At 45.3% G+C, this 17,689-nt stretch overlaps 1 protein-coding gene across 2 annotated transcripts; it reads left to right on the top strand.

The window, feature by feature from the left end:
• Positions 1-4,699: 4,699 nt before the first annotated feature.
• IGFALS (insulin like growth factor binding protein acid labile subunit) lies at positions 4,700-10,354 on the top strand. 2 transcript variants are annotated; one of them, XM_077828905.1, is made up of 2 exons: positions 4,700-4,742; positions 8,547-10,354. In XM_077828905.1, exons 1-2 carry the CDS (start codon positions 4,700-4,702, stop codon positions 10,352-10,354), a joined length of 1,851 nt encoding a protein of 616 aa, XP_077685031.1. The 2 variants fall into 2 exon arrangements, with proteins under 2 accessions (XP_077685031.1, XP_077685030.1); XM_077828904.1 differs by having other exon boundaries at positions 8,544-10,354.
• Positions 10,355-17,689: the final 7,335 nt, after the last annotated feature.

Genomic DNA, 17,689 nt, shown 5'->3' with positions numbered 1-17,689 from the left:
CCCAATATAGGATCTCAAGTTTCCTTAGGGTTGTAACACTGACACTGAAGGAAGAATTTACAGTACTCTAGAGAGCATGTCACTTCCCACAGATCAGAGGACTTGTCTAGCAGCAGTGAGTCCCCTGGAGTAACCTCTATTGGCTACACATTTTTTCATCCTTCACACTGTAGCTGTGCTTTACTAAGTTTTAGTCACCTCTTAGCCTTTAAAAAGTACTGTGTCTTGGAAACAGGAGCAATGCAGCCAACAGCCCATTCTCCTGTGTTCTCACTCCTCAGTTAGATTTAGAGGCAGAAGCAGCATTGGTGAAACAAAAGGAAAGCCCACAAGTAAGATAACATAGCTAACTAAAGAAGCAGCCTCTCTTCCCAAGAATCTGGTGGTAGAAATCTTTCACAGCAACACCAATACTAAGGGCAGTTACTACTGGAGAAAGACATACATGACTAGGGACCTAGTTATCTGAGGATGCGCCTCCGCCCCTAGGCCCAAGCAAGGCAGGCAGGATGCCCTTCCTTGGGACTGAGCACTCAGAGACTAGCAGAAGCATATACTCAGTGAAGGGCTCGCACCTCTGGGATCTGCTCCTCCTGAGGGGGCCCGAGAATGGATAGCTTTAAGACACAGCTTAAAACAGATCTGTTTGGTCAAGCAATTTTCAGTGGTCTCTGGACCACTTTATGGGCAGGTCATGGACATTTTTCTAAAGGAGACTTTTAGTCCTATGTTTTATGGCCCACCAGGCCCTGTAAAGATGCTTGACCCTGCCCTTCCCAGTAGACACACTCACTGTGGCTGGGAGGTGTGTGAGCCCCGTTTCTATCTGCAACCTGTTTACATGGAAAAATAATAGTGGATGTGAATCTACACAAGATAAGAAAAAGGATGATCACTCTATCAAGGGAGTTCAGTAGGAAGGAGGATAAAGCAATGTGGCCAAGAGCCTAACCATAGGTCTGCTTCTGCTACACCCCAGAGCAGAGCCAGTCATTGGGGTGGAGGAAAGGCCACAGTCTATAAGTGAGTCTAAGATGGTTCAAATTAAAGTGAGATGCTTTAACTGATACTGTCTTACATCCTCCTGTTAGTTCCTCTATGCTACACTCACTCTCCCTGGGCTCCTCAGTGTGTAAATTACACCAGTTTAGACTCAAACCCACTTGCCAACCCAGAATTTATACCACCTTGCACAGCTCTGAGTTTACTCCAGGTGTGCAAACAGGCTCCATCATCAGCATGCAAGCTGCCTCCTCACCAGGGAGAGGAGCAAGAGTCATCCCAAGGAAGAACAGGCCAAAGTCAGCCCTGCTGTAAAATGAAGTCAGGAGTGAATTTGTTCTCTTGAATCTGGCACCTGGGTCTTAAAGATCTTCAGCATAAAATGGTCATTGGGAACAAACAAATAAAAGTTAAACTTAGAAGTAGTACAACTAAGAAAAAAAATTTTACACTGCAATAACCCCCTCTCACTAGCAACCCCCATATAGAAACAGGATTGCAATATTATCAGAGTGAGTATGTAACATGGATTACCCTCAAGATCCACCTAGGCCAGCACTGAAGGCAGATGAGCCAATTAGCCTCCTCTACCCTAGACAGCAGTGACCTTTTCTTCTTGGAAACTGGTAAAAGTTTCTTCATGAGCTGGGTTGAACAGTGCTAATGGGGAAATGACCTGGAACACAGAGCAAATTCATGACCCCTACAGAGTGGTTTTGAACATCTGCCAAATGACTCTGGCAGGAAGCCACAGTCTTCCAGTCATAAGTCAGCTTCTAAGGACGATCTGTCAACCTTATCCCTCCCACCCAAGCCCCTAGCCCTGTCAGAGGTGCCAAACAGCTCCCATAACAGCTGAGATAAAAAGAACTCCCAAAGACCCTGATAAGTCAATAAAAAAATCCCTGTCCCCTTTTAAAGTTTTATCGATGGTTTGTACTCTTTTTATGCTCCTTTAATAATGAAGATCTGAAAATGTTTGCCTCCCTCTACCCCCTGACAAAAAATCTGCTTGCTTTTGATATTACAGATTCAGGTATTATCTACCCTAGAATATTCTATGGCAAATAGAGAAACTAGTGAAATGATATCACAAGAAAGTGAATGTTGAGCAACTGAGATTTGCCAGAAGACTAATTAAAATGCTTTGTTTTCTGTTTTCATTAGCATTTAACTCCAAACCCTAACAAACATGTGGGAGAAAGGAGGTCTTTATATTAAAGATTCAGAACACAAACCTTCCAGGCCTTATAAAAGGGCACAAGCTCTTTTAAAAAGAGCTGACCAACCTTTGCACATCACCTTTAAAAGCAGTTCTCTTTGGGAACTAAAAATTGTTTATTCTGTGTAGCAAAGACTTCAGGGGAGAGCTGTGCAGCCATGTTCAGCATTAGCTCTATAAAATAACCTTCAAATGAAGCTGTCTCCATAACTCTATTACATAGCTATTCTGTTTAATTTTCCCTTCCTTCTTTAGATCTCTGTCAAGTTAGGATGTAAATTCCAAGGAATGATCCCAAACATTTCAAATTATTAGCATAATAAATTTTGAAATGTATTAGTGCTTTACATGTTTGTAGACATCAGTTAATTACCATCTGAGGAGCAATGAAACCAATAAAGAACCTAGCCCACTAGTTAGATAAAATAGATCATAAGGAACTTCATGCTTTTTCACCAAACTCTTCAATCTTCTTCTAAAACAAATATCTTGATTTCAGTAAAATCTGTACAAATCATAGGGCCAGATTCTGCCACCCATACTCACAGTATTACCTTACTCCAGGGGTAGTCAACAGGAAGACGATGGGCCAAATCCAGACCACCAGATGCTTTTGAATGGACCCCAAAATATTTTTACTTTATTATTAACTATTATTAATTATTATTATTATTATTATATTTTTAAAATTATTTTCTCTGCAGTCTATACCTTGATCAAGAAATTTGGACCTTTACAAAAAATAATTGACTACCCCTGCCTTACTCCATGAGAAGTTCCATTGATTTCAATGGGACTACTTGCAGAATAAGTATTGCTCCATATCTGAAGTTACATCACCTTTATGAGGCAGCCAGTTCTATTAAACAACTAATTTTGCCAGTCCCATGAGCAGTCATCTAAGACAGGTTTCATTCTATATTATTTGTCTTCAATCACTGGGTAGCTTTATGTTTACCATGATTACTGGACACATTACTAAAGTCTCCATCACTGAAGTAAATGTATATAAAATCAGTATCAGTTCCCTTTATCTTTAAATAATACTCCTGAGGATTTGAATCTCACACTAATGTGAAAATTCTACCCCATCCTTTGACTTTATTCATTCCTCTAACATTTAAAAACTTCAAATGGCTCACTATCCTTTTCCAGAGGATAGTCCTAGCTCCTGTAACCTTTCTTCATAACTTAGATCTTTGAGAACCACGGGCATTTTTTGTAAAAGCAGATCCATCCCCTGTAGGAACCAAATCCTAGAGCCCATACTCCACAACACTCCTGATGCAGCCCTAAAGCATATATTTCCTGTTGCATTGTAAAACCAACACAGAATGTAGTATTCCAGACAGTCACTCTAGCCAGGGCTCTTTTTGGAAACAGTATCACCCATTTGTTGTCTCTTTTTAAGTAAGGTACTTTTGTTTTGCTCGTCTCAATTCAGTTATCCACACTAATCACTCCAGATCCTTTTCTTTAACCATGGGCTAGACATACATTCCGCTTAGCACGTTGTTCTCTTGTTCCTACATGTTTCTACTCTGCCATCCGCTGGCCCAGTAACCAAGACTATCCAAATCCTTTAGAACCCAAGTGCTTTGTTCCCCACTATGTGCTTCACCTCTAATGCTGGTAGAAACCCAAGCCTGAAAAACCATGGGAATTTGGAACTAGAGGTGGGCCAAAACTGGAACTTCAAATCCAATCCCTTTAAGATTACAGGGAAGGCCTGGATCTGAATCTCCAAATCTGAACCTGCCCATATGGTTCTGGTTCCAACTCAGAACCCCTCTATTTGCTAGGCCTGGTTCAGATGCAGCCAGCAAGCCACAAGAACATCTCACAAGAAGGCAGAAATCTCACAGTCTCATGAGACGTGGATCATTCAAGATTGCAGAAATGTCACAGGATCATCCAGCATTGCAAGGTTCCCACCATCTGGCCCCATCAAACTCAAACCCTAGAACTGATCTGCCTTGAACCTGAATCCTCATCAAAACTTAATCCCGATCAGAACGCTGCTTCCTCAGCTCATCTCCATTCAGTAGTCAAGTCAAGTTCTCTCCAGGACTGTTTACTCACTTCTCAAGCAACCCTACTCGTCATTTCCCAGACGGGGTATAAACCTCACATGGGCATCTACATTAATTAGAACAGTGACCTAAAGCGGGGGTGGGGTGGGAAGCATTAGCTTACCTTCACCAGTATTTTCAGTATATTTGTTCCCAGTTATAGATGTCAGGAAAATCTGACTCACAGAGCGACAGACTCAGAGAAGAATATACACACACAGCTCAAGACCTTCAATCAACATCCCTTGCCTTAGTAATAAAAACCTCCCAGCATTCCTGCCTGGTAGCACAAGGGTTAAAACCAATCGAGCACAGAGTGCTGGACAGGCATCAAGGTGGTTGTTGTATCACTACATTATCAGCTGGGGGAAAATACAGACAACAGAATCGGCTGCTCCACGGAATGTTTCCTTCCCATGCTTCTGTTGCAATGAACACAAGGAAAGGTAAGTGGAAGCAACTTCCCACATTCCTCCAATAGTATCTCATCAGAGAAGGATAGCATGGATCTGCACCAGAGTATCAAATAAATTCCATAAGAAAGGGCAGGTAAATAGTTTAGGGTGAGCAGATCGATGAATTCTTGGAAACTTTCTACTTGTTTTGCTCAACAACGTCTTTTTCTTTTGCCACCTCTGCTGTTATAGGATAATGTTCAGGCTTTATTATTCCCTGTGTGCTACTTTAAGGAGCTTTAGAGATTGCATGCACAGTGCACGTGTCTCTGCTAGAGTAATAACTTTGCAGCTGGAGGAACAGATTGGTTCTTTTGCAAAAAGAGCTTCCAAATAATGAATTAAGGCAAGACCTCCCGGACTTCCCTATTTTTTGAAAGATCAGATTAATTCTGAGAGTTTGGGGAACAGGGTGCATCTACTGTTGGAATTTTAGAAGAAGAAAAATGCTGCTGAAACATGCAGAGAAAATCTAATTGCTGATCCAAGAGGATCTTGAATGTATGGGCTAATAATGTTGGAAACAAGCATGCACAAAAAAAGAATACTACATTGGCAGACATGTAAACAAAGACAATAGACCAGAGGTACCCTATCAGCACATAACTATGGGCTTTCTAAAATGCAAGTTAAGTACATAAAGGATGCATTATTAACCTAGCTGTAGATACTATAGGTTAGATAGAGGAGATCTGTACATGCCACAGTGATGGACATGGATAGATAGAGATGAATAAGCCCAGAGTTCATTTTCGAGAGATATCATTGGCAGCGCAGACTATGTGACTGCAACATCAGTACTTTGGGGGATTGATCTAGCCCCTCCCCCCATCACACCCCAATAAGCAGGTGTGCTGGTGCTCACCCTAGAAATCTCTGGGTCAGCACCCATGGGCAGAAGTATGTGTGTCATACATGGGAAGGCAGGATCAAATGCAGTAGGTGCCATTAGAACACTGTTCACAGGGCACTTGCAAGTAAATTGCCACTTAGAGTTAGTTCACGTAACTGCAGTATTCATTGTTAATTCTTAATAAGAAATGCTGCAGTAATGTTCATTTCTCACAAGTAGTAATGGTGCAGATTTTAGTTGGGTCTGCTCTAAATCCTGCACAGAAACCCTGAGAAAATGAGAAGGCAATATTCTTGCCCAAATAGCTTGGCCATTCCTGATTTATCCTTCCCCCAAATAAATTGGAGATGAGGAAGTATAATGTTACAGTATATGCCTGCTGTATGATGCGTGGGAAGTCATGCTGAAAAGCAATGGATGGATTTGATGGGCATAGGATCAGTACCTTACCATCACAAGTTTCGGTTTTAAAGTACAGAACCAGAACCAGGCACTGGTGTGCATCACAAAACAGATAGCCTCATTTTATTGACTAAAATGAAACCGCTGCTTCGTTGCAAGAGTGCAATAGATCATCTGAAATCACCAACTTCTCCTCTTCTTGTTTTCCCATCACTTCAAAACAGTGGAACTATCTAACTCTAATTTGCTATATTCTCCCCTCCCTTGTAAATGGGGTTGGATGAATTCATGTGGCCTAATTTCAAACCCACTTGAATATCCTGTGTTTGAAAGTTTGAACTGAACACTGCCAGTGCCTGCCACTTAGGAGAGACTGTGGGGGAAAAAAAAGGAGTAGAGAAAGAACATTTCTAATAAAGACATCTCTCTTGTACACAGGGCCCACACAGGGTATGCTTAGCATTTAGAGGGGTCTTCTAACCCTGAGAGCACAGGGCTCTCCATAACGTTTATTGAATAACCAATGTGGGGTAGAGGGAAGCATTTAAAATTACAGGTGATAAAAAGGTTTGCAGATTTCAGTCATTCACATTGTTCACTAAAATTGCTAGCCCCCCACTCCTCAAAGCAAGTTTAAAAGCTGAAGTAAGCCCCTCTGAAGAGATTTTTTTAAAAGAAATGAGACAGCCTTAATGCCAGGGACTGTGACGCTACAGCACAATATGCTATGTGCACACCTGAATTGTACTGAACAATTTCTCTTTGTTATGCATGGCTTCCTGCACGTGGCCTATATTTTTTCCCCCTTCATGACACTTAAGCGTGAAGCACAAGTTAGGTGCACAAGCAATCGCACAAGGAAGCGCAGGGTAGGAAAGGAATTTCAGAAATGGAGTTTGCTTCTCAGGAGTTGGGGGGGAGGGGGAAGGAGGAGTTGATGATCAAGATCAAGTTCAGACCTTGTTCAAAATGGGTGCAACTGTGTTAACCTCAGTGGCTGTATCTCCAATGACACCAGGTCTGAATTTGGCACTTTATCTTGTATAAGCTTTGCTCTCTTTCTAGGACATACCCATGGCCTTCCATGCTGATAAAGCCATCATTTCCCCCTGTAAGCACAATGGCTGCAGCTAAGGGAGCAGTTCTTTCTCTTTGCTGAATTACGTGTCCTTGAACAGAAAAAGGCATCTGGTTGGGAAAACGGATTAGGGTGCTCATCAGCCAGCGTCAGTGTTCTGGGCTTGGATCTACAGCAGGTTGAGTTACACGTAAAAGATTTCCTAGCACCAACCTAACCTCTTGACAGACAACTGAAGGCCTCTGTTAAAGAGTCCAGCCCTGTGTAAGTGGGCATAGCTCCCACGGACATCGCAGAAGGGTTGTGACCACCTGCACCAGTCCTGAATGTGGTCAGTAAAGAGGGGGGCTGCAGTTCCAGATTGAGCTGTGCTGGCAGAACTGCTTGGGGGCCCAAGAATAGTACAGCAAAGATGACAGTGAGGACTGAGATGCTTTGGCAGACATGCCTGGAATGGGATCCCCGCAGGCAATGCTTTCCACTCCACAGTGGAGGAGGAGAGATGAACTACTAACTGCACTGGTCTGTTATTGGCTAGTCAAAGGAGATGCATTGATCAAGCTCTAGAAAGCATGTCCCGTCCTCTTAGATGATGTGAGCCTGCATGTGGGCGGAGCTAGGACACAGCCTTAATGAAAGGCATCAACACTGGTTCTCTAGGAATTGTTTCTAGGGTGAAAAAGAAATAGCAGACCCCAGTTTTAAAGGCTCAGTGGAGTAGGGAGAGGAAACCAACCTCTGGTCGCGGACTGATTCTCTGAGTCAGCAACTTGCCCATGTCAGGGGAAGGAAGCAATTACCAGACATACCAAAAGGGGATCCTACCCAGCCATTGCAATCCCACTCTTGTCAAGGTGAAAAGCCTATTCAGCCAAATGATAACAGATTGTAAATAGATACAGACAGAAGGATGTGAACAACCTGATTAAGTTAGCCCAGACACACAACATGCTCCCAAGGGTACGCTTCTCGGCTTATGTGCTAAGACTGTCACTCCCACATTTCAAAATGACGGCCCCAGTTCATTGTTGCCTTGCCCCTTGTGCAGTCATTTAGACCAGTACAAAGAGGATCAAGAACGTTTGCACTAGTGTAAATGAGTGCACAAGCCCAGGACAATGGTGAGTCTGGCCTATATAACTGAACAGAGAGAAAACCCAAGTTGCTCCACAGACCCTGGACCTAACTCAGCTCCTAGTGAAATCAATGGCAAAACAGTCACCAAGTTCAGCAGGATTAGCTCCTGCAAACATCAGTAGGCATTGAAGTCAGACAATAATACAATGTTCTTCCATGTTATGGTTGCTCAGTCCCCAGTATTGTGCCTTACATGGTACTGGCATTTGGGGCGCATTGAGTGTACCTAGCCATGTCATCTTTGCATCATTTCCTCTTGCAGTGTGTTGTCAGCTAATATTTTCCATTTGTTTTGTCTTAATCTCCCCTTCCACTCCCCCAGCAGACACTGCCCTCTTGTTACTCTTGGTCTCGGTGCTGGCAGCAGGGTCCCAAGCTCCCAGCGGAGAAGCGCCTCAGGAGCCTGACACAGAGCTCCTAAAATGCCCCAGCTCATGTGCCTGCAGCTATGATGACTACAGCGAGGAGCTCAACATCTTCTGCAGCTCCCGGAACCTCACACACCTCCCAGAAGCAATTCCCAGCAACGTTAAATCATTATGGCTGGATGGGAACAACTTCCTTTCTGTGCCAGCTATGGCCTTCATGAACCTTTCCAACCTGGACTTCCTTAACCTGCAGAGCAGCCAGCTGGCGAGCGTTGAGCAGCATGCCTTCCATGGGTTAAAGGGCCTCTACCACCTGCACCTGGAACGGAATAGGCTGAAGCATTTGGCACCAAACACTTTCCTTCACACACAGAACCTCGCCTCCTTAAGCCTCAACAACAACCACTTCAACAAGATTGAGGAAGGCCTGTTTGCTGGGCTCTCCAACCTCTGGTACCTGAACCTTGGGTGGAATTCTCTAGTGGTGCTGCCTGACAGAGTGTTCCATAACCTGCCTAACCTGAGGGAACTGGTCCTGGCTGGGAACAAGCTGCCCTACCTGCAGCACCAAATCTTCTGCAGTCTCAGTGAGCTGAAGGAGCTGGATTTGAGTGGGAACTTGCTCAAGGGCATCAAGCTCAATATCTTTGTCAAGCTGCAGAAACTACAGAAGCTGTACCTGAACCACAACCAGATCAATGCCATCGCCCCACGTGCATTCATGGGAATGAAGTCCCTCAGGTGGTTGGACCTCTCCCACAATCGTCTCATCTTGCTCTTTGAAGAAACATTCCTGGGCCTTTTGAGCCTGCACGTGTTGCGCTTATCCAGTAATTCTATCACCAGCCTGAGGCCAAGGACTTTCAAAGACCTCCAATTCTTGGAGGAGCTACAGTTGGGACACAACAGGATCAGGAGCCTGGCAGAAAGGACTTTTGATGGGCTAGGCCAGCTGGAGGTCCTTACGCTGAACAACAACCAGATTCAAGAAATCAGGGTCGGGGCATTCCTTGGGCTTTTTAATGTCGCAGTGATGAACTTGTCCGGTAACTGCCTCAAGGCACTTCCCGACTATGTCTTTAAGAGCCTAACCAAGCTGCATAGCCTTCACCTGGAAAACAGTTGTCTCAGCAGAATCAGGCCACAAACTTTCTCCAGCCTTTCCTGCCTCCGGAGGCTCTTCTTGCAGCACAACACCATATCCATGATTGAAGACGAGAGTTTGAATGACCTGCATGATCTTTTGGAGTTGGACCTTAAGCACAACAGGCTGACTCATCTCTCCCCCAACATGTTTGTAGGCCTGAATAACCTGGAATACCTTCTTCTTTCCTTCAACCAGCTCTTGGAGATCTCTCACAACGCTTTCAGCCCACTTCAGAGTCTCTTCTGGCTCGACCTCTCCAGCAACTATTTGGAGATGCTGGACAACAGCACAATTACCCCCTTAGCAAACTTGCGGTATCTTAGCATCAGAAACAATTCTCTGGAAACCTTCTCAGTTGGCTCTCTGGGCCCTTCACCTGTGCTGGAGCAGCTGTGGCTGGAAGGAAACAAGTGGCACTGTAATTGCTCGCTGAAGGAACTGAGAGACTTTTCCTTGCAGCATCCCACAGTGGTTCCACGTTTTGTACAGTCCCTTATGGAGGTGGATGATTCCCACACACCCGTGTACGTGTACAACAACCTGACCTGCCTAAACCCGCCAGACCTGGCAGGCCTTGACCTGAGGGAAATCAGTGAAGATCACTTTGCTCACTGCTAACTAACACGCTTCCTCTTTACAGAGGACTTTCTGCTTTCTATAGTTGGCAGCATTAGACACATACTTGCACAAGTTCAGGTAGAATCTGGAGAACTACTTTCCTGCGGGCTACTAAGTAAAAGGGTATAGCTATCTGGCATCTCAGCCACCTTCCCTGATCTCTTTACCAAGCTCACCAGGGCAGCAGTCCAAAATAGCGTGTTCCACCATTCACCATTATCCAAGGAGACCAGTACGATTGTACAGCACTCTTTAGCTTTCTCTCTCCATGCTGTACCATTACTATATTTGTATAGCTGCAGTTTTCAAGAGAACCAGCATACCAGCTTTGGCTGAGCAGTCGGGGTAAACAGGTTCTTTGGACTTTGCAATTACCTTTGGGCTATTTGAACTTAGCATTGTGATTCAGAGCCAGCATTCCTTTGCCCAGCACTGAAAAGCGAAGGAAAGAATGGGTGTGTGTGAAGGTATGGGTGGACAAAAGCCTTCTCTGAGGACTGTCTTTTCCAATTCCAAAATTAAAACTGATTTTAAAGAACCCAAATAAACTATGATAGTACAATATGAGTCTGACTGAAAAGCCAACCTGAAAGGGTATTGCCCGCTAAGGTCCAGCATTTGGGTCTCACTCCTGAGCTGGGAGCAATGGATAGGCAACCTGTCTAGCCACCAAGGAGCAAAGAACATCTCATACCAGTTTTTTAGCAACCACTCCTGGTTGGCAGAGGTGCTGTTGTCAATGGATCATGGAGACAACCCTCCTTAATGGAAAGAATATCACTGCAACATGAGGACCTCAGGCTGGGGAGAGCAAATGGAGAAACCAAGATCCTCTTGAGCTAGGGGAGAAAAGTCTTGGCCACAGTGATCATTAGTGGGAATGCTGACAGTTAAGTATCATTGCCCTGGAATCAGCCCAGTTGTGACTAGCTAATGCAAGCAGGGGCTTCATCCCATCCGTACAGCAGTAGCTTGGAGCAGTGGTTGTCAACCTTTTCCATTCTGCGTAACTCTGTGTTGCAATGCAAAAAAGTTTCATGAATCCATAAAGCATTCTGTGATTGTACAGCACCAAACACAATGGGGCCTGATCCATAACTAGGGCCCCAGGTGCTACCATAATGGAAATAATAAAGGGAGAGTGACCATGACCCCCCCAAAACCTGTTCTTGAATTCCAGTTGAGAACCCATGGCTCACAGGAGAGGAAATCAAGGGCAGAGCCTCATCTGTAATATCTGGTCACTGAAGCCAGATATAGTGTAAAGCTTAGGGAAAAGGCTTGAAAAGCAGACACCCAACCTGTAGTTTTAGGAGAGCAGAGCACACGTGACAGGCTTTTAACAGCTCCTTGCAATGGCAGATGTAGGCAGGTTTAAGAAAAACAATGCACATCAACGCCCTGATAAACCACAGCAGGCAAATAAACCTTTGAAGCTACTGCAGCTCATCTTGTAAGTGATTTTTTTTTTAATTTTGTGCCTCACGTAGATAGAATTCTTATAAAAAAAACGAGTTGCGCTAGCGAGCAGCAGATACTGTTTAAAGTCTAAGTCTCTTGCCATTTCCTGCCTACCTTAAAAACTCCACCACAAGCAAAGCTAGAGCTTGTTACAGTGAAATTGCTTTCAGACTTCATTATTCAAGTTTGATAGATGGGTTTTTTCAAAGTGGTAAAGTGACTTAGGTTCACAAATCCTATTGACTTTTAGTGGGACTTGTGTTCCTAAACCACTTAGGCATTTCTGAAAATCCTATCCCGAGTTCAATTGCAATCAAAAAGATGAGAGCGGTCTGATCCTGCTCCCAGTGGAGTCCATGACAGTTTACAAAATCAGCTCCTCAAGGAGTCACACTTGGATGCAGATTGCCAGGCAGATGCCAGATCACCTAGGTTGCACCCGATGGGCTATAAAAAGGTGGAAACTGTAATGAAATGATCTCAGCTAACCAGAGCGTAGGGATACTTGTCTCATTACTGCCTACAGGTGTTTAATTATGCAAATCCCTGCACTTTGATTGGTAAAGGAAAGTCCGAGTTGCAATAATAGTTTTTTTAATAACTGCAATGTGCTCTAATAGAGTGCGGGTATCTGCAATGCTGTTTCTCCTAGCTGCTCACATAACTCCACCTGCACATATTCAATACAAATAGCTGGCTCACCCCTACTAACTAGTACCCTGCCCCCTTCGCTCAGCTGCTTCTTACTTCTGACAAAAGCTAAACCCACTCTCCAGCCCTTTACTCTGTTGGTTTATTTCAGGGAGTACTCATTATGTACTTGGCCCTTTCTAAGCAGCAGGCCCAGGTCATGCCCCAAGGACAAAGGGTAAAAGCATACAACAAACTGAATAAGTAGAGTGGGCAAGGTGGTGCTTGACAATCTCTTGGTAATAGAAAGAAATGCCCGCTGCTGACATGTGCAGGACTCTGTAGGAGGAGATGAGAAGCTTGTACTTGATGGAGTGGGAGACAATGGGAATATTCACAAAGGGAGCAACATACATAGGAACAGATAAGGAAGAGGATCTTAGCAGCAGTGTTTTGTCTGGAATGGAGGGAACCAGGTGTGTGCTAGGAAAGCCAGAGAGGTTTCAGTAGTCAAGGCAAAAAGATGCCAAGGCACAGACTAGAATTTTAGTGACATGGACAAAAAGAAAAGGCTGGATCTTAGCGATATTACAGAGGAAGGATTCAGACCCAGCCTGGCTGTGTGGAGCAGGGTAAAGGGAGGAGGCAAAGAGAACCAGAGATTATAGGTTTGAGGTAGCAGAGGCTGGTGGTAGATAATGGGGTAGCAGAGAGGAGTTGGAAGAAGGTAAAGTTCAGTTTAAGCTAGCAATGAAACAGTCAAATGATAGAAACAACGAGGAGTACTTGTGGCACCTTAGAGACTAACAAATTTATTTATTTGGGCATATGCGGGAGTGGGTGGGAATGGGTATTGCAGGACAGGAGCAGGATTAAATATGCCCAAATAAATAAATTTGTTAGTCTCTAAGGTGCCACAAGTACTCCTCGTTGTTTTTGCTGATACAGACTACCACTCTGAAACCAGTCAGATGATAGAAATGCAGACTTAGGCTCTGTCTACGCAAACATTTAATTCACTGCAAGCCGGGGTGTAAATCTACCCCACACTAGCCTACCACATTTTTACAGTCTGTGTGAACCCTGGTGACATGCACTTTGGTCTAGTCCTGTTTCAAAGAGGACCAAATCAAGGCACATTAATGAACTGCTACCATGCAGCTGCAGAAGGGTCCACGTAGTCAGTCCACAGCAGGCTAGGGTGGTGGAGAGTCACTCTAGAGCCCTGCCTGAGACTATTTTTTTAATCCTGCTCCCGTCCTGCAATACCCATTCCCACCCACTCCCGCTTTGTTTCTTGTATTTTTATCCCGCTCCCACCCAGAAAAACCTTAGATCCCGCAAATCCCACAAGAGAGAGATTCCCTCATGCTACTTAAAAAAAAATATTTTTTTATATATATTAGGGCTGTCAAGTGATTAATCTTGTGATTAATTTTTTTAATCATGCTGTTAATAGAATACCATTTATTTAAATATTTTTGGATGTTTTCTACATTTTCAAATATATTGATTTCAATTACAACACAAAATACAAAGTGTATAGTGCTCACTTTGTATTTATTTTTGATTACAAATATTTGCACTTGTAAAAAACAAAAAAAATAGTATTTTTCAATTCACCTAATACAAGTACTGTAGTGCAATCTCTTTATCGTCAAAGTTGAACTTACAAAGGTAGAATTATGTAGAAAAAATAACTGCATTCAAAAGTAAAACAATGTAAAAAAAACATTAGAGCAAGGGTGGGCAAACATTTTAGCCTGAGGGCCGCATCAGGTTTCTGAACTTGTATGGAGAGCCGGTTAGGGGAGACTGTGCCTTCCCAAACAGCCAGGCATGGCCCAGGCCCCGCCCCCTATCCGACCGCCCCGCTTCTAGCCCCCTGCCCCATCCACCCCGCCCGCTCTCGGTCCCTTGGACCTCCCACCCCTACCTGCCGCCCCATCCAACCCCCCCCCCCTCCTTCCTTACTGCCCCCCGGGACCCCTGCTCCATCCAACCACTCCCGGACTCCTCGCCCCAACTGCCCCCCACAACCCCCCCTGCTCCCTGTCCCCTGACCGCCCCTCCCAGGACCCCTGCCCCATCCACCCCCCTTGCTCCCTGTCCCCTGATCACCCCCTGCCACCCCATCCAACCCCTCCTCTCCTTCCTGACTGCCCCCCAGAACCCCTGCCCCCATTCAACCCCCGTTCCCTGCCCTCTGACTGCCCCGACCCCTATCCACGCCCCTGACTGCCCCGACCACCCCCCGAACTCCTCTGCCCTCTATTCAACCTCCCCCTGCTCCCTGCCCTCTTACCGCGCTGCCTGGAGCACCAGTGGCTGGAGGTGTGGCAGCACCAGGACAGGCAACCGCACAGCACAGAGCACCAGGTCAGGCCGGGCTCTGCAGCCCTGCTGCCCAGAGCATTGCACTGCACGGCAGCGTGGACAGCCTCCTGGGCCAGGAGCTCAGGAGCCAGGCAGGATGGTCCCGTGGGCCGGATGTGGCCCGCAGGCCATAGTTTGCCCACCTCTGCTTTAGAGCCTACAAGTCCACTCAATTCTGCTTCAGCCAATTGCTCAGACAAACAAGTTTGGTTACAATTTTCAGGAGATAATGCTGCCCACTTCTTGTTTACAATGTCACCTGAAAGTGAAAAGAGGTGTTCGCATGGCACTGCTGTAGCCAGCATCGCAAGACATTTACGTGCCAGATCAACTAAAGATTCATATTTCGCTTCATGCTTCAACCACCATTCCAGAGGATATACGTCCATGCTGATGGGTTTTGCTCGATAATGATCCAAAGCAGAGCGGACCGACACATGCTCATTTTCATCATCTGAGTCAGATGCCACCAGCAGAAGGTTGATTCTTTTTTGGTGGTTGGGTTCTGTAGTTTCCGCATCAGAGTGTTCTCTTTTAAGACTTCTGAAAGCATGCTCCGCACCTTGTCCCTCTCAGATTTTGGAAGGCACTTCAGATTCTTAAATCTTGGGTTGAGTGCTGTAGCTATTTTTAGAAATCTCACATTGCTAGCTTTGTGTTTTGTCAAATCTGCTATGAAAGTGTTCTTAAAATGAACGTGTGCTGGGTCATCATCTGAGACTGCCATAACATGAAATATATGGCAGAATGCAGGTAAAACAGAACAGGAGACATACAATTCTCCCCCAAAGAGTTCAGTCCAATGTTCCCTCTAATTTTTTCCATCCACGTGCAGAATAAATTTTATTATGTGCACCAAGGTATGTGCACCACCAGTAGAAACAAAAAACCTAGATATCATGTATATTTTTAAAAAGTTACCATAGAGATAATTACTCCATCCAGGACAGGTTAGGCATTTTAGAACTCACTACTCAAAGAACTAAATTTAAGTGTAAGAGAAATAAAAATTATGAATTGCATAGACCCGTCAAAAAACTGAAATGTGTGTGTGTGTTGGCTGTGGGGGAAGTTTCTGAGAGATGCCAGGCACTCACTGAAAGCTCTCTTGCTCTGTCCTAAGCCCTGTCTCCCCTCCCCAGCTCTGCAGAGATGGGGTACATGGGCAGGAGGGAGTGGGACAGGGAGGGAGAGAGCAAGTGGCGCTGGGGAAGTCTCAGAGACCATGTGCTGTCTCTTTAAGGCACTCACTGGGAAGGGAAGGCTTCAAGGCTCGTTCAGACCTCAGACCACAGCAGCTCTCTCCTGCTGAGTCCTGAGCAGGGGTGAAAGTGGGCTGGTATGGTGTACCAGTAACAAGCTGGTACCAGCCTGTACGCAGCCCACGTTAAAATGCTGGTGGGGGAAAGAGGCAGCAACATTAAAGCACTGCCATGGCAACGCTTTAAGGAGTGTCCTTTGCCGCAGCAGAGCTTTAATGTTGCTGCCTCTTTTGCCTCCCGCGTCGGCAGCCCTGCCGGTAGAGTCCATACCAGCAGGGCGGCCAACAGAGGGGAAGGGGCAGTGATGTTAAAACGCTGCTGTGGCAAAGGACCCTCCTTAAAGCATTGCTGTGGCAGGCAGTGCTTCAACGTTGCTGCCCCCGCTCCCATCGGCGGCAAAAGGCACAACAATGTTAAAGCACTGCTGCAGCGCTTTAACGTCATTGCCCCTTTTGCCCCCCAGGCCACCAACGGGGGGGGGGGGGGGGGAGGGGGAGGAGGAAGGGCAGCTGCCCCGAGGCCAGCGATTTAAAAGGGCCTGGGGCTTGCAGCAGCAGCCAGAACCCCGGGCCCTTTTAAATCACTGCCAGAGCCCCAGGGGCCAGGCAGCGCGCATGGGCTGGCTGGGGGAGGCTGACCCACCCCAACCCCGCCCCTTCTGCCTGAGACCCCACCCCTTTTGAGGGCTGGAGCCGGCCCCCGTACCTGTAAGAATTTAATATTACTTTCACCCTTGGTCCTGAGCCAGGCCCTCCCCTCTCCCCTACTCTGTGGAGATGGGGTACAAGGGCAGGGAGAGGGGGACACCTGACATCAGAACCTCCCCACACCCCCCCCCGGCTCTGCACAGCCAGCAGGAGGGTCCTGGGAGCAACGTGGCTGCAAAGCAACGGGGGGAGGGGCACCTGAACACACATTGCTCGATGTGCGCAGCTCTGCTAATCAAGTGCGTGGCACTTGAATCCCTTCTGGGCAGCTGCCCAACCATACTTAGAGGGAACACAGGTTCAGTCACATTTAATTAATGCATTTTTTTTAAACGAGCATCAGCAGTATGGAAGCACGTCTCTCTGGAATGGTGGCCGAAGCATGAAAGGGCATACGAATGTTTAGCATATCTGGCATGTAAATACCTTGCAACGCGAGCTATAAAAGTGCCATGCAAATGCCAGGTCTCACTTTCTGGTGACATTGTAAATAAGAAGCGGGCAGCATTATCTTCTGTAAATGTAAACAAACTTGTTTGTCTTAGTGGTTGGCTGAACAAGAAGTAGGACTGAGTTGACTTATAGGCTCTAAAGTTTTACATATTTTTTGTTACATAACTGTACTCAAAAATAAAATCTACTTTTTAAAGTTACACTTTCACAATAAAGAGATTGCACTACAGTACTTGTATGAGGTGAATTGAAAAATACTATTTCTTTTATTTTTACAGTACAAATGTTTGTAATAAAAATATAAAGTGAGCACTGTACACTTTGTATTCTGTGTTGTAATAGAAATAAATATATTTGAAAATGTAGAAAAACATTCAAAAATATTCAATAAATTTCAATAGGTATTCTATTGCTTAACAGTGAGTAATCACGATTAATTTTTGAGT

Source organism: Eretmochelys imbricata, chromosome 10 (assembly GCF_965152235.1).
Source record: "Eretmochelys imbricata isolate rEreImb1 chromosome 10, rEreImb1.hap1, whole genome shotgun sequence".
Classification (NCBI taxonomy): domain Eukaryota; kingdom Metazoa; phylum Chordata; order Testudines; family Cheloniidae; genus Eretmochelys; species Eretmochelys imbricata.
The sequence above is the reverse complement of the archived record's forward strand: the minus strand, read 5'-3'. Positions and strand labels throughout refer to the sequence as shown.

What these genes read in the sequence shown, in the direction of transcription:
- IGFALS (XM_077828904.1), top strand. Translation starts at nt 4,700, where the DNA reads ATGTTTCCTTCCCATGCTTCTGTTGCAATGAACACAAGGAAAG. An exon ending in TGCAATGAACACAAGGAAAG is followed by an intron (nt 4,743 to 8,543) that starts GTAAGTGGAAGC and finishes CCACTCCCCCAG; the next exon opens with CAGACACTGCCCTCTTGTTA.